The sequence below is a fragment of the Lagopus leucura genome, unplaced genomic scaffold, assembly GCF_019238085.1.
Source record: "Lagopus leucura isolate 7727_CA_CO unplaced genomic scaffold, USGS_WTPT01 Super-Scaffold_100002, whole genome shotgun sequence".
NCBI classification, from domain to species: domain Eukaryota; kingdom Metazoa; phylum Chordata; class Aves; order Galliformes; family Phasianidae; genus Lagopus; species Lagopus leucura.
The window spans coordinates 87,386,555-87,404,486 of NW_024962263.1; the positions used below are offsets into that span (position 1 = coordinate 87,386,555).

General features: G+C 40.0%; 1 protein-coding gene across 11 annotated transcripts in view; it reads right to left on the minus strand.

The window, feature by feature from the left end:
• The window catches only part of PTK2 (protein tyrosine kinase 2), a 193,617-nt gene that overhangs the window by 87,121 nt on the left and 88,564 nt on the right, over nt 1-17,932 (minus strand). For all 11 annotated transcript variants that reach the window (XM_042868922.1, XM_042868920.1, XM_042868921.1 and 8 more), the window contains 2 exons: nt 17,464-17,630; nt 11,808-11,895 (listed from right to left, as the gene is read on the minus strand). In XM_042868922.1, coding sequence (XP_042724856.1) covers nt 11,808-11,895; nt 17,464-17,630 — 255 coding nt within the window. The remainder of the gene's footprint in view (nt 1-11,807; nt 11,896-17,463; nt 17,631-17,932) is intronic.

Here is a 17,932-nt window from a genome sequence, read left to right on the forward strand (position 1 = left end):
AATGGCATGGAGCTGTGTCAGGGCAGGGGCAGCTGGGGGTTAGGGAAAGGGTCTGCACCAGAGGGTGTGGGCATGGAACAGCCTGCCCAGGGCAGGGGGAAGCCCTGAGCTGCTGAGTTCAAGGAGTGTTTGGACAGTGCACTCAGATTTATGGTTGGGACAGTGTTGTTCCTGTGAGGAGCCAGGAGTTGGACTGGTTGATCCCTGTTGGTCCTTTCCAACTCAGGATGTTCCAGGATATCATTAAGTAGTATCTATTTACGTTCGTTCTCATCATACTGCACAACTGCACCTGTTTGCAATAGGATAGTATTTCTCTTCCATTATCAAGGTTTTGTTCCTCGAGTCAGAAGTATCATCCAGACACCTTGTAAATGGCAGAATGCAATAATTTAAACCAAAGGATACATATGAGCTTCGTCTGCAGTGATATGAATTTTGCTCTGCACTAAAACTGACACTCGAGCTCAGGACAGATAAATCAAGAATACAATTTTCAGGCTCCTGTGTTACTGCATCATTTCAAACTTTGCAGCACCCACTCAGATGGCACACAGCAGACTGGTTACTGTCTATTTGCAGGTCTGTACGGGGACATATGAAAACCAGGAGAAAAACTGAAAATGTGGACTTTGAGTGAATTCAGTTCCTATATGGATGCTTACATTCCAGAAACAAAGGAAGTTAAAATGAACTACAACCAAATTACTTTTTATGTCATCCATACAGAGTTTTAATGCACCTGAATTGTACTCCCAATATAAGCTTTCATTTTCTACTCCCACCCTGTCTAGGCATTAATCTCTATGGAAAGCCCAAATCACTTCCCTGAAGAAGCTAAAATACCTGCTCATGAAACCCCTTACCTAATCCACCTTTCATGAGTCCAAACCAAATACCTACTGATTAATTCACTTAATTTTTTTTTTTAAATAAAACACACACCCACTTTGGAACCATTTTAATAATTCTGCAACACCAGAAAATTTCACAGTGCTGTTATCTACTCTTTCCTTGAGGTATTCAATAAAGTACCTGCCTGCAGCAAAGCATTTTCTCAGTTCTGATATGTAAAATTTCCCCTTGCAGACACTACACTCATTCGAGGCTGCTGGTATATCATGATCAAATTTTTACTTATCTTCACAGTTCACTGCCTAGTGGCTTCCAGTACTGAAATAATTCATTTGCTAAACTGAAGAGCTTAAGAACATCCTCAGAATCACACAAACAAATTTGAAAATGCTGCTAGGCTCAAGAAACGACTATTCCATAAACAAACAAGCAAATATTTCAAGTTTTCCTTCCCCTTGCTTTCTGGCTTATGAGCTTTCAAAAACTCCACTCATGTTTTCCCAGTTCAAATTTGCAACTACAGGCACCACGACTGGACTAAAATAATTCGAAAGCCCTCCTGATCACAACAGTTTGGAAGAAAAAAACCCAGTCACGACATCCCCTCACAGAAATGAATTGCTGCACTTCATTAACATAAAGTAGTGCACACCCACCTGATCGTTTTATTTTTCAACTTTGGCAGGTATACAAAGACAGTACAAGCTTCAGGAAGCCTGTGGTCGTAACCTGGTGATCTAATTAGATGGAACGATGTTCTATTATGAACAGAAAATGTAATAAGTGGATGTAATTAATTTATATTGCTTTTTTTTTTCCCAACACTTGCCTGAACACATTCTTCTCTAAATTTCAGTAGGTTTAAGAAAAAAAGCAGATTCGATTTCTGCTCCCACATTACCAATAAGAACATCTCTTACTTTCCTTTGCCTACTATGTTAGAGCAACGCATGAACCAATCAAGGTCACATCAAGGTATGAATTTTGCAAGTTTCAGCATAACTTGCATAACATCGAGGAAAAAGCCCGAGCAAATATCAAATGGAAGAGACGTAAGAGATAATGCAACAGCAATTAAGTGTGCTGTCGTAAGACAACTGAATGGTTTTCCTTCTGTGTTTGCTCAATTATGACTATTATTCTTGCTATTAATACAGATAATGAAAATTGAGAAATTTTTTCATCTGTTTAAGAGAAAAAAGGGCTTATTCTGAAGAGCTAAATCCTGAATATATAAATAAGCAGACACAAAACTTTAACTGTCAACATATCTGAAGAGCTTGACAAGTTTTTCTTGTTTATAACTGACTCAAAAGTATGCGAAGAGGAGGATGAGCCCAGACCAGTGTTTAAAACAAGATCCCCTAAAGGCTAAATCAGAAAAACGTCACGTAGCATCAGTTTATATAAATATATGTCAAATCTCATATTCAAAAACCCATTAAAAATAAAACAAAACAAGCAAACAAACAACTGGCCAAACAAGAAAAAGCAACACAGCTTTTTTTTCACTCACTATCTGCAGTTATAGTAACTACACGACCTACCTCAAACAAGATGCTCTGGCATCAATCCACCTCTCACTTCTGAATGAGTACTACCATACAAAAGGAGCCTACCACATAAATAAGGAACCTATGAGTACTACCATATTAAGGAAGCCTATAAACAGGCAGGGAGCCAACTCTTTGAAAGGGTAGATAAGAGGACAAGGGGAAATGGTTTTCAGGTGAAAGAGGAAAGATTCAGGTTGGATATCAGGGGAAGTTCTTTACAGAGAGAGTGGTGAGGTGCTGGAACAGGCTGCCCAGAGAGGCTGTGGATGCCCCGTCCCTGGAGGTGTTCAAGGCCAGGTTGGATGGGGCCCTGGGCAGCCTGGTCTGGTATTAAATGGGGAGGTTGGTGGCCCTGCATGTGGCAGGGGGTTGGAACTTCATGATCCTTGAGGTCCCTTCCAACCCAAGCCATTCTATGATTCTATATTAGTACTGAAGTAACCGTACTTGTATTTGCCCACTTGGGCTGATGAGTAAGAACTGAAGTGCAGCCTAAGCTTCACATCAATCTCTCTGTCATGCCAACTACAGACTACTGCAACTAAGCGATGCAGTACATGAAAACTATGAATGCCAAGCAGAAACGCGCTTTTCAGATATAGGAAAAGTGTCTTTCATATGCCTTATAACATGTGGAACAAAACACATGCTGCTTGTTCAGAAAACACAAGGTTAGAAAGGAAACTAACATTTAAATACAAGAATCACAGAACGGTTTGGGTTGAAAGAATGTCACAGTCCAAAAAAAATCTAAGCCACGATATATTACGTTGACATATTAATACCCTTTTTTGACCAGTATTTACCTTTTATTCTCACCAACGCATGTTTTTCATCACTGCTCAGCCAGAACAAAAATATCTGTAATGTTTCAAGTCTTTCAAACAATAAAAGATCAGAGATACTGTTAAATCATAAGAAAAGGAGGTGAACCATGAACTAGTAAGTTTTTTTCCACAAGGAGGACATGCACGCAAACAAAACCCAGTTGCACTGGACCCTTCTGATGTCAGGCTTTAAAATATTTCTTCTTTTACTTAAAAGGACAAATTGCAGATTGCCTAACTTGTAACTTCTCAAAATTCACTAAAAAATAACAAGCACTCTGACAGCTGTATCAATGGCTAGCTATGAATGGTTCCAGCTGGTACAATTTAAAATAAAAATTGGAGACAGGGGAAAGCCCACGTTTGTGAAGATGAAGAAATCAGAGAACAGCCCTATGCTAGAATACATGATCTAAGAAGAAATCTATCATGGGCTTCATATTTTGTATACCAGCTGCTACTTTCAGAAGCCATCTGCTTCATTTTTCGGCACACAAGTTTTTTTAATGCAGCTGCAGTACTTCAGAAAAGCACTCACTTGGGCTGATGAGCCATCTTGCCACTGCAGCTCACAAAAACACAACGTGGGATTTAAATTTCTGTATTAAGAAGAAGAGTAAAACAATTTTGAACTGAGTACCAAATTCTTTCCATGAGTTCAGGGATTTTAAAAAGCCTTCTCATTCTGCCTTAAAAACATATTTTAGTTTAAATTCATACCCCAAAATGTATATATTAAACACAATTAACAAACTTTCTATTAAGTTTTGTTTTCAGACATAAACACTGTGGAAATTCTTCAGCAACAATTCTATCAAATGGTGTCTCAGTACCAATATTAGCCCCTGTGCTGGCTCTCCCATCTCATTTCATGTTACCAAGGAATTTCCCACAGGATTACATCCAATTTTTCAGAAGGACGGTTTAAAAATAAGCAATCTATTTCTCTTGCTTTACTTTCACTATCTGTGACCCACTTACACAACTTACAGGTCTGATTTTTATTTTTTCCTTACGATAATTGCTTTGGAATTGCATTTAAACAGCACTTCAGTGGTGAAGGACTCTCCAAAGAGTTAAAAACAAAATCAAAAGGAAACCCTGCCACAACACAGCAATTTAAACAAGCAAATGACAATGCCTTCTGTACCCCCCCTTTACTAAGCTGCAGAAGAATCACCATTCGAGTAGCTCAACAGGGCATGGAAGACAAAGGTTTACACTTCAGCACTTTCTCCTTACGCCTCGTGCTCCATCCACAGATTTTCAGATGGTGTTTTTTATCTTTTATATTCAAAAATGCTGTGCCTGTGGTTAGTTTGTCACATTTATATTAACAAATACAACTTCCTTCTTCCCCCCCCTCCGTTTACAATACTCATTTGTTCTCCATTTAAACAGCTCAGGTGTATTCTAGCACCTGATACGTTTCTCCTATCTGAAGGTATTCAAGTCCAGGTTTCACAGAATCACAGAATGGCGTGGGTTGAAAAGGACCACAATGATCATCTGGTTTCAACCTCCTGCTATGTGCAAGGTCAGCAACCAGCAGACCAGGCTGCCCAGAGCCACATCCAGCCTGGCCTTGAATGCCTCCAGGGATGGGGCATCCACAACCTCCTTGGGCAACCTGTTCCAGTGCCTCACCACCTTCTGTCACCACCACCACCACAATCCTAAAGAAATTCCAAGGTATCCCAGTGCCTCACTCTGAAAAGCAAGTAGTTAAGTGACCAAGACAACGATCTAAGCACATTTGTTTTCCCTGCAACCTCGCATTTAAAATTACTCTGTGCACATGTTCAGACTCCATTTTGCTTTGTACTTACTGCAGGTACTGTATGCAAATCCACCATGATCCACGTTACAGCTCTTTCTGCCAGACATAATCCTCTCAAATATTCTATGCTTAACGCTGCAACCTGTTTTGCAGAGTTGAACAGACTGCCAAAAAGCTGTAGCCTTCCAACATGAAGGTCCCAACCCACAAGACTATCGCTTCAGAAATCTTATGCAAAATTTATCCTACAAGATCCCCTACTCTCCTGCTTTGAACGAAGTACCGTATGCACAAAAGCTCAAAGCATGCTTCTAACGTCAGCATTTTTAGGAGCCACTTTAATGATCAAAATGGTAGTATTTAAAACATGCACAGGAGGAAAACATGTGGTAGCTCCCTGCCCCTATTTACCCATCTGATAATGTTAGATATATTATAGGAACTGAATCTGCATTGGAGAAAATTAAGGCTTCAGCTTTTTCTTGTGGAGTTAAAAGCACAGATTCAGTACTGCGATAACATTAATTTGCCATCTGCCCTCAGCTGCTCCTCCTCTACAACTTCCAAGGTCACATTCTCTACATTATCTGGAGGTGATCTTTGACATCTCTAATTTTGGAAGCTCCTATGTTAATAATAAGGGCATTAGAGATGGGGAGAAAAAAATCAACTTCTGGCAAGGCATTGTTTGGGACAGAATGGCTAAAAATGATCCCTTCTGTCAGTGTGGGCTGATCTCCAGATGTCACTGCAATGTACACTGCTGCTTCTTACATTCTCCACAAAGTAGGACTATACACTTGGGAACCATATAGTGCTCAACCTACTAAGCGTGCCTCGCTAGCAGCTAATTTTATACTCCTCCTTCTGACACAGGGTTTTACTTTTCCAGATCAAATGAGTCCAAAGATCAATGTGATTTGCATTTTGCTTCTCTGACGTGCGTTACACATGCATCAGAACAACGCAGGCATCAATACATGAAAACCTGTGCTGAGTAGCTCAAGACCACAAGTGCGAAATAACAGTCACTCACACATGACCGAAAGAAAGCCCACAAGCACTATTTTCACCACTTCTGCTGACAGGTGGGAATTTAAAAATCAGAGCAGCTGCTCTCCTTTGGACCAGGTTTGACTGCGGAAGAAGTATTTGGGAACACCAGTGTGCTTTACATTCCTGGCACAGAGCACTGCTCGCAGGAAGCACTGTGTGACACAGAACGTTTGGAAGATGCAGCAGCAGTGCCACAACTGTACAAGCTGCAAGATCTCCAAGAATACCAGCACAGTTCTGAGGCTGTAAATCAACATTTATAGTTAAAAACAGTACTTTGCAAGGAATTGTGAATCTCAGCCCTTTCAAGAAATGATCCCTACAAAGGGTACCTCACTTTAAATTACTTTCAGAAGCTGTAAAATGCAGACAGGTGATGCTCAGTTTGATGTATTTTTTCACTTTTTAAGCAGTTGCAATTCTTACATTTATTACCATTTTGCTTTAGGGCACCATTTCGCTTAAGGGTTGTGTGTCAACCATTAACTCTTCTTGAAGGATTTTATTTTACTTCTCACAGGCTGCTGCAAATACCAGGAAGAACGCATGCTTTTCCTCCTATGTCCTCGATTTTCTTCAAAGCTTTAACTACCAAAGTCATTTGCTTCAGGTCTCCTATTTTTATTACAGCATTAAGAGACGCTGTTATTTAATTAGGTTAAAGAGTCTAATTCCCAGCCTGTACTTCAAATTATATCTCAAGCACCGAAGCCTTATAAAACTTAAATCATTATTATAGTACTTGCCTTGACTTAGAACTTTCTACGTGTTCAGGGACAGTGTTATAAAAAAGGTATTCCATTTGCATGATATATTTCTCTAGCACAAAACAGGAGTGATTTTGGTATGTATGGAAATGCATTTGTTATCTTCACAGAAACAGAACAAATAAGTCTCACTGCCTACCAGAAACTTTGTCTCATTTTAGTTTAGCACACAAAACTTTTTTCTTTTTTTTTTTTTAAAGGAGACAATTTCTAATAATAACACACCTGCACTGAACTGGTGTGAGGAAATATGGGATTTCTACAGACAATTCAGCTCAGTTCTTCCAGAACATCATTTATCTGCCCCAACTTCAAGCTCATTCTCTCCCTGCTTGCAATTCCTCCTCCTGTGTTACATAAACCTTGCCTCATTTAAATGGCAAAATCAAAACACAGCCAAAAGTCTCCTTTAATAGATAAGTGGACTAGAGCTGGAAGTATAAAAGCTAAAAGAGGCAGCACAGAGAAAAATTCTACATTGATAAAAATGACCTTTCCTCCTTCTCTGTGATCTAAAAACCCCAGAAGTTACTTCCGAAATATCCTGTTCAAGGCACAGGGCAGCAACAGCAGAACAGCTGAGGCCCAAGAGTTGCTTACCCCCCACTCACATGCAGATGCTTACTGCCTTTTCATCAAGGAATAAACCATCTCCAATTACTATAAGCTAACGTGTTATTCAAGGATAAATGTGTGCAGGCTCTTGTCCCACACTAAAATGCAGGCAATTCAAGTAGCTTACATCTGATTCTAATTACATGAATGTTTTAAAAATCTATACTCTGTCTTGATGTGAGATCCAGCCTTCATTCCTCACTCTGCTATTCAGCCTGTACCCATCACTTCCACCTCCCAACAGCATTCACACCGGGACAGAGAGAAAGACACCTGCAATGAATTCCACCAACACTTTTTTTTAAAGCAAACCAAAACGCTCCAAGAAGTACAAGAAAAACATGACAGTTTTCCTTACCTGACAAAAATTCCAATTTTTAATTCTCCCTTTATACTTTGTTTATTCTGAAGCCTTCTTGAGTATCAGTTCTTAAAAAATTATATAGCTATCTTTATTCTTTTGGGAAGAGGGCTGGAGCATCTCTCCTATGAAGGAAGGTTGAAGAAACTGGGCTTGTTTGGCTTGGAGAAGAGAAGGCTCCGGGGAGACCTCACTGCAGCCTTCCAATATATCAAGGGAGTGTATGAACAGGAGGGGGATCAGCTATTTACAAGGGTGGATAGTGATAGCACAAGGGGGAATGGTTTTAAACGAGACAGGGGAGGTTTAGGTCAGATATTAGGAGGAAGTTCTTCACACAGGGGGTGGTGACGCACTGGAACAGGTTGCCCAAGGAGGTTGTGGATGCCCCATCCCTGGAGGCATTCAAGGCCAGGCTGGATGTGGCTCTGGGCAGCCTGGTCTGGTGGTTGCTGACCTTGCACATAGCAGGGGGTTGAAACCAGATGATCATTGTGGTCCTTTTCAACCCAGGCCTTTCTGTGATTCTATGAAATAAGGAAATTATGTACTGATGAAAATTCATTTACAATAGCTTTCCTCATCATCTCATGCACACTCTGTTTAAAGGTTGTCGGGTGAGGTTAAAGTTGTTTCAGGCTGGAGTATCTAATACAACAGGACATAAGCTGCAGTGAAGACTTTCATATGAAGGCAACACAGTAAGTGTATGTAGGCTGTGCAACCACCACTAGGTGCAACCCCATCTGCCTAATTCGGGTGAAACTGCAAGCAGTACCCAAGGGAACAATAGAGTCAATGCAATATCACCAACTAAACGTTTTTCTACTTAATAAAAAAGAGATAATTGACCACCACAGACCTCCACTACCTTTGCCACCTTCTGAATAGAGCAGCAAAAAAAGGTTAAATTCTAGCATGACTCTCTTGAACAGGACTCTCAGGTAGGAAATAAGACGATGACCATAGCATCACTCTTCTCTATTTCCTGTCTCAAAGCTGAACTGCCTGAAAAGCAGATGCATTGATAAACTGCATGCTATCACTGTTAGTACGACTGCGTGTGATTAGCATGTTTTGTAATTCAGATGTTATGAACAAGTTGCAAGGCTTCCCCCCCACATATTGATTTGAACCATTTGCTGTACAGCTTGCAGACCACAGGCACTCCTGCAAAAGGTCTCATTAAGTGCCCTGCTTTTATACTCCCAATTAGAAGTGATTACGCCCACTGCAGCTGGCTGAATGACTGCCACTGATTGCAAACTGCAGTCTGCTCCAGTCGCAGGTTCCTGACTGGTCCAACAAAGAATAAGACAAAGAAAGGTCACAGCATCCTTCATATGGTCAAAACCAAGAAAAAAAAAGCACAAGTACAAATAATAATAATAAAAAAGCATACGTACAAATATGACAATAATAAAAACAAGGAGATTTACATGTTTGCATAGATTCATACAGGGCAATGCACATATTGAAGCAAATGGGAGTAGTCATGCATGTGGAGTTATAAATGTGTGCCAGTTTTCCCAATTTTCAGTTCAACAGCCTGGTAACTGTGGCTGGGTTTAACTGCATGAATAAAACATGCCTGCTGACAGTGACTAAGGTAATATTTCAGTATTTTTACCGACGTTCTGTGCTTCTGAAAATCTGTGAAAGATGACAGGTCACGTGGGGATTCAACCTTACCCAAACTTTCAGCTCACCAACTGCGCTGCTGCTCTGCAATTAAAACTCGGGAAAATCGTTTCACCATTTCCGAAATTCAGGGCCATTTCACAGGTGACCAAATCACGCCCCTTTTCCTGCCCCAAGACCTCCTTAATTTGACAGTGTACATTTTTAATCAGCCAGACAACACGTGTTTAGATGTCATTAGGACAATAACTGGTCCTCAGACACATCTCGAAAACAAAGATTCAGTCATGGGCAGCATCCGGCCCTCAAAATCCTTTTTTCTCATGTACAACAATACACGAGAACGTAGTTGGCTTTTACAGCCAAAAAAAGCCAATTTGAATCTATAGTTGTTAATGCTTTTGTTTGCTTGTTGTAAATTCTTTAACTGAGTCCTATGTTCATCATCTCTAACACAGTTATTTCTGTGCAGAAACCTCATAGAATCTGTGTACATACATATTTATTATTAATTTAATTTTATTATAATAAATTAACATATAGTTTTATTATATTATAATATTATTTACAAGTGCATTTCATTGTTCTTGCCTATACACAACATGCTGTGCCTGACTGCACACTGACTGCGAAGGATGAGCTGTGGTTAGCAAAAAAAGGCTAAAATGCACAATGACAACGAGACAAAGAAAGTGGAAGATTATTTCCATATCCCTCCCTGTTCTAGGTGTGTTTTAAACTGCAGCATTCTTTCTCAAAATAATTATCTTTTCCTGCTTTCTTTTTATAAGCCAGTCAGGTTATATTACATGATAGATGTAATTGTCCTAATTTACTCAAGAAGCCAAGTGAGAATTACAGAGCAAAACAGAGCCAGGGACAGTGTACCAGCTCTGAAACTTATGCATGTGATTTCCATGACAAGAGACCCAAATACCTCGCAGGACCCAATTAAGAAGAGCAGTGACTTTTTAAGAACTGCATTTAGAAATGCTTCATGATAATGTGAAAAAGAGAGGGGAAGAGAAAGTACTTGTAAGGTATGCAGAGAAAAGAGATCAGAACCTCTGATATTCGCTGTACAATAAAACTGGGATTTGGGGCATCATCAGAAACAATCAGCTGTCTTCTTTCGTATCAGTTCCTTCATAAGCCTTCTTGCTACCTTCACACATTTGTACCTTATTCCTCCAAGTTTAATAAGAGCATCTTTGTCAAGAAGTGCTGTAAGTACTGCTCTGGCATTTTCAATTTCTTGCTGAAAGAAACAGTGAGGCACACAAGAGAAGAAGCTTTAGGATTGTAGTGCCACTGTTTGCAAATAAAACAAATCTTTATATATATATGAAAAAAAGGAAAATACAAGGAAATAAGGGGGAAAAAAAGTATATCTCAAGGGGCTGAAAAGACCTACCTGCTTCCCTTTCTAGAATCTTGAATACCACAGGAATTAAAAAAAAAAAAAAAAAAGAAGAAGAATGTAACCATGTGTTCTCACCCAGATTTGAGCTGTGACTGCTGGGTGAGCTTCGTCAAACTAGGCTGACAGCTTCTTGATATAGAAGGGGAGCAACCCAAGAAGCTCTCCTGAACTTTTCCTCCCTGCTGTAGGCAGGGACACCTCCCACTAGACAAGGTTGCTCACAGCCCCATTCAGCCTGGCCTTCAATGCTTCCAGGGAGGGAGGATCCATAACCTCGCTGGGCAACCTGTTCCAGCGTCTCACCACACTCACAGTAAAGAATTTCTCCCCAGTATATAGTCTAAATTCACCCTCTTACAGTTTAAAACCATTTCTCCTTGTCCTGTCATGACCTGCCCTTATAGTAAGTCCCTCCCCAGCTTTCCTGTAGACCCCCTTCAGGTACTGGAAGGCTGTAAGGTCCCCCATGAGCCTTCTGCAGGCTGAAGAGCCCCAGATCTCTCTGAGATTATCATGTTTTCCTCCTTCCAGTAACTTCAAAGAGAAAATTTACTCAGAAAGCTGTTAAGCTAAATATGCCTGGTAAAAACATTCCATGGTTGCAGTAAAATCACCTGCTTATTTACACTTGCAAAAGAAATAAAGAAACTCAGCAATTTAATAAAGCAGTAAACACAAAAAGTCACAAAGACAGCGGTAAATTTCATCGGAGATGAGACAACATCTGCAGAGCTACCAGAAAAGATCCCCCATCGCTGCTCAGGGAGAAAGGCACCACTGTGGGTTCCCCTTTTTTACTTTACATGTGAACCTTAAGTTTTACCAAGTTTTTTTGTTTCTGCAACACTACATCATGCACATAAACAAAGCAAGGATCTTCCAAACAGGTGGCAGTAAAACAGAAAGTAACTGATAACTCAATATACCTGCTGATAGAAAAAATTTAAAGTTGGTTTGTCCTCAGTGAACTGGTTTAGAAATCCTTTGGGCAGGTATCGAATTCTCAGTTCGTATCTGAAAAACAAGGAAGAGAATTAAACTGGTAAGACGAATAATATCAGACTTCATTGCAACCACAGACAATCTTCAAATGTTGTACAAAATACAGATAAAATCAATACAAACACTGAAAACTAAGTAAAAATTCTAGCATTTGACCACTTGGAACACTAAATCAGAGAGCACCATACCACAGAGTGCCTGACATTTCATAAACACGCTTTCAAATGACCTGCACATAAAAACAAACATAAAACCCTCATGCTTCCCAAAGCTTCACTGAGGACTGAAGCGTCAGGACTCAGAGCAGATAAGCCATTAGGTGCAGACCCATGAGAAGGGTGCCCTCTGTGAGGTGATAGCAGCACGTGAGCTGCCATAGCCATAGGTGTGACCCCCTGCCTCTTCCTTGGCATGACATCCCTGTACAGATCTCACTGCTCCGAGGGGAAGCGTCAGCAGGGAGCCACATCCTACAGATCCTGCAAAACAGGGGCACAGAAAACAACATTTGTAAAACAATCTTCAGGCTGCAGGTTATAAAAGAGATGGAGGATGAAGCCAGGCATAAATGAAAAAATAAGTCAAAATCACATTTAATGAGAGTCATGTTTTGAGAGCTGTCTTGAGAAGGTGCACAGGATCACCCTTTATTGCTGGTCTGTGTTTCCATTTCACGATTGTCACCTTGGTCCTTTTACAACGATGGATAGGGGGTATTTCCTTATTCACCTCAACTTTTAACTTTAATCCAAACTGTACCCATTCAGTGGCACTGTCTTTAAGATGATAAAACTCACAGGCACAGGTACTTTTCTTCCCATCCTGTTTAGAGAGTGGCTGGTTGGGTGTCTGGCAGAAGCCAGCATCACCTACCACAAGTGCTTGATCAAGGGAACCTCCAACTGCCTGGAAGAGGAACATTATGATACAACACATGTTTTGGACAGCTTATTTAATGATGAAGTCTGAAGATAGGGTTGAATTATCACAAATATGAATAAGAACTCTGTATTTGATCATCCAAAGTATAAAGAACAAACTGAGTCAACACTGTTAAGTCACTCTGTACCATCTCTTCTATCTTTCCGTTGTCTTGCAAGGAAAAAACAGAGATTGTTCAGGCCCCATGAAATGCATACAGAACTTATCTCAAATCTTCAAAGAAACACATGCTGACTCTGTCATCTTGATAAAGAGATGAGAAAATATGGGAAAAGTAGTATTTCCTGTACAGAACTTGGTCTGCTTCACTAAGGAGGCATGAGAAGCACTGCTTTTTGCAACAGGATCTTGTGAGAAAAATAAGGCAAGGTAAAAAGCTTGGCTGGGACAGCTACAGTGACATTCATTACCTATTTATAAAGTAATCTCTGATTACACTTATGGGAATGAAGAAGACAATTTCCACAGACCAATTCAAGGTTGGGCTTGATTTTCCATATCCTCTGAACATACTTTTTGAAATGTGGCCAACTCAAGAGAGAAGTCCCTTCCCACAAAATGGATCTGCTTGCTGAGCAAGCCATTGATGTCTACCTCCCTTTAGTCTGATAAGAACACTATTCAGAAGACTACAATTCCAGTTGTTGCTATGTATCTGTGTTGGGGTACAGGAGTTTCCATGCACACAGTCTTCCACTCCAACCTTCAGAACAATGGGCATCACAGTGAAAAAGCTGTACGCTGTAAGTAAGCACAGCACACACTGCTGAGTAGTTCCAGGAGCTTCTCTTGGAAAAACAAGCACTACCTGGGCAGAAGCTGAAGAAGAACGGATGATCCAAGTCTTCATACCTCAGGAACAGCAGAAGAAATAACCCAACCACGTAATTTAGTTCCAGCAGGATCTGATTCAGTTTGCATCAGCAGAAAAGGAAACAGAAAAGAGAAGATGGGAACAAATAGGGTGGACACAGTTGGGAGAAAATAGCCTTGTGTGAGATTAATGAACTGCATCAGGCTGCTGGAGGATTAAGCAAGCATTAGAGCTCACAGAAGAAAAGGCAGAGGGTTGGATAACTGGAAGCACGAAAGGGGAGAAGAGAGCTGTGAGGTTATTTGTTGCCTCATTAAATCACACCACGAGTCTTCTGGTCTTTGTGCCAGTGCAGAGGCACTTGTGCTGATAAAAGAATTTGTAACACACTACAGCTAAGCAATGGGGCTTCCTTAAGAGTGTCTTTCACCTGTTATAGCCAAAGTACGAATGGCATGCAGTTACAAGGACCAGCTCCACCTATGCACCTTAACCACAGAACAGGAAGATCTCTACCCTATACAGAACACAGTTGTTCCAAGCAATACAATTTGTTACATGAATCTCTCAATTTTCCCCATATGGGGCCAAAAAAGGGCAGTAAATGGAATGGTGCTTTGGCATATACCATTTTTAAAGGACAGGATAGCTGCTGTGACTGTTGGTAAAGGCATAGCCTTATCAAAAATAATCAGGGCTGATGTAATGATTTAAGACTCTCAGATCCTGACGTTCCAACTTCAACCTGCCATACAGGAATAAAGAACACACGTCAGAGAGGAAGATTAATTCCTGTTTCACTCTTATGCCCTTCGAAACATCCAACCATTAATATAATACTACAAGTGAAGAGGAATTTCTTCATTAAAAGATGAGTCTGATGCATGCCTTGCTGACATAAACACTAAGAGGAAACCTGAAGCAAATAAATCAAAGGCACTCCGGTCTTTATTACCTTCACATGAAACACCACTGGGGTTTCATTCGTATTTCAATTGTCATCTTGGAACATCTTGCACACACAGGTCTATAGGACTTCATAAAACGTAATGCTTAACAAAGAATTAATTTATGCTGCAGTAAGATAAACCTGACAGCAGCAGTGTCACTGGAATTCAGCAAACTCTCAAACTACATTTGGATGACTAGAGTTATTCTAAAGCAAATACATGAAATTGTGCTTAAATTATGCAATACTGTTGTAGTGTTAAACCTTGGACATCTCTTTGAGATAAGACAGCATTACTCAGGACTCCCTCCTTCCTTCCACTTACTTTCAGGACTCAACTGTTTCCATCTTGTGCAAAACTGTCTTTTTTTTTTTAAGCAAGAAAGAGGTTAATATTATACATAAAAGTAAACATGAAGGTCAGAAAAGACTTCCAGTAAGCAATGATTTCCTGTTTGTCTTTTGCCACATAAATGGTTTTATCCATTGGTACTTTGGCAAATCTCAAGCTGTGTGTGCTCCTGCAAGCGAACTGCTTGCCAGAGAAAAAGAATTTGAAATAACAGAAATCTGGGTGACTTTGTTGCCCTGATGTCCACTACTCCTCCTAGACTCTAACTACAGCTGTGTCATCCAGAGCAGTTGCATCCTTGTGCCATGCCACTAGGCCATCCTCCAAAAGGACTATAAACAGGACAGGACCAGACAAAAGCTGCACACACTGGAGACACATTTTACCCTGGTAACCTGCGTACATCCCACTGATAATCAGTGTAGCTTCCAGCATCTGGATAAGTCCAAAAGAACATCTCAGATCTTACTTCTGAGCATCAACTACAAAGCCCTTTTAATTTAGATGATTAAAAAATCCACAAGAGACATTTATTGGATTATTAATACTATAGGAAGCTTTCCATTTAAGAATCATTCCAAGACGCCTCTCCCTTTACTCATCTAAATATTTTTACAAGTACTGTCATTTGATCTTAAACACTCTTTTATGGTATTACAAATACGACAGCAATGTTTTGATACACACAGCAAATCTCCACGGGTTTAAAAGGTATGTCGGCTGCATGGATCCAATAACACAGAAAACGACACCTTGGAAAGGTACTGAATAATTTACACCTTATCACAGCTCTTTCATGAGTTATTTTATACAATTCCTATTCAGGAACTTCAAAACAATTCATCTAACTCTGCTTTTCAAACCGATTAACTGTGTTCTGCGATGTGCACAGTGTGAGCTGTGCCACGTAATAAGAACTGGTACTGGCAATTGTGCACTATGTGACACATTTCCACCGCATAAATAATTCACATCTTATACACAGCACAACTATCATGGAACTCATTCAGGAATTGCTTACTTCCAAATCTGTATTTTGCAGTATTATCAATGTAAAATTTCTTGTAAGGAAGGACAAAGGTTGACACACACCCCAGAAACAATAAAACTCAACACGTGTAGAAGAGAACTTCCTAACGTTTCCAGCATGCATGTTTTCAACAATTCTAATTTATTTGATATTATAAAGTCAGGACACTAAAGAGAATTTATAAACTGTGACATCTGCTAGCATATGATGCAAACTCAATTTGCAAAGAATTAAGTATGGACTATTTACAATAATTTTGCAGCAGACAATACTTACAGCCTTCAAAGTAATAGAGCAAACTAGCACAAATTGTGGTTATGAATACATTACAGAGAAAAATAGGCACAACCCACCTGCACTGAATCCATAGTAGCACTTCATCTACATTTTGGTATTGTCACAAGTTCAACATCACACTCGGCATTTCAGAACTCCCTCTCTTCTCTAGTAAACTACTGCATCCTTCTGCAAACACTTCCTCTCATTTTTCTGCCAGCAAAGTGAAGAACCTTTTCTGTCTTCCTCTCCAGTCTACATCCTCTCCTGAGCATGCACCCTCACTTTGCTCTTTGTCTCTTTTCAGCTTGCTCTGATAAGGTGAAGAAAACTCAACCTTAAACAGAACACAGTTGGCTGAAAGAAGTGGTATCACCTAACTAGTATCATGCAAATAGGTCAGCAAATGCACCTAGGCTACAAAAGAACAAAAAACAGACATATGTGGTTATGCTTCCATTCTTCATTGATCCTAGTATAACTGATTGCTCCGGGCCTCAATTCCTTAGTTTTATAACTAAAACATCTCAGAACTGCAAACCAACCTACTTCCTGTATTTCATCCCTTCTAAATTCCAACTCTCCTGTTTAGTCTGCATAAATACAGTGAATGTGTAACAATATCTTCTTGTTTTCAGTTAAGCAATAGGATCTTTTAAAATTTTTAGAGGTGTACATACACCAGAGATAGAATCATAGAATCACCAAGGTTGGAAAAGACCTAAAAGATCACCCAGTCCAACCGTCCACCTACTCCCAATAGCTCCCACTAAACCATGTCCATCAACACAACATCCAGCCTTTCCTTGAACACCCCCAGGGTCGGTGATTCCACCACCTCCCTGGGCAGTCCATGGAGGTGGAGATAACACCAAGATTCTTGTACTAAAACCTGAGGGACGACAAAACCTGAGACAGGGTTCGCTAAACAAAGCCCAAGTTTTGCAGATCTTCAGGACATGTGCCAGATTTCTGCTCCTACTTTATGCCTCCTCTAAATCCCAGGTTACATGTATGTGTTTTTCTCGGTTTGTAGGAAATCCCTTCCAACAACAAAAAGCATACTTCACCACTTCCAGCTCTCTGATGCAACAAGTCTTGTTTTGTTTCTGTTTTACAAGATCTTGCTTAATAAAGGAAATTACAGTCAACTTTCATGACAACGTAAACAGACTCATATGACATGATTTTGACACTGAACAGATTCATGGTCTTACTTCCATTCTTCTGGAGGATGTGCTAGTTCAAATTTCTCTCTCACATTGGATACTCCCATGTCCAGGTGCAGCCAGTGAACCTCCTCAGACTGCAGATGACTGAGTCGCAACCCATAGCAGGCCACATTTTTCACTTTGTGACAGTCCACGATCTTCTGTATTATGCCCTAAAACAGCGAAACACACTCCTTAAAAGCCATAAAATGCAATATGTATTTGTAAATAAATTAATTCTGCAGTAAGAATTCAAAATGTGACCATGTCAAACACTACACAAAACTATACTAAGCAATGAACAGACAGCACCTTACTTAAGAATACTAAACAATTTAAACTACTGTTTTGGACAAACATCTACAATTTCTGAAGCTTTATTGGCAGAAATCATCACATATGCAGGCTTCTACGAATCTTACCACAATTAAGCCCCTATTCCTTTCATGTAAAGTAACATAATGTAAAAAGCAAA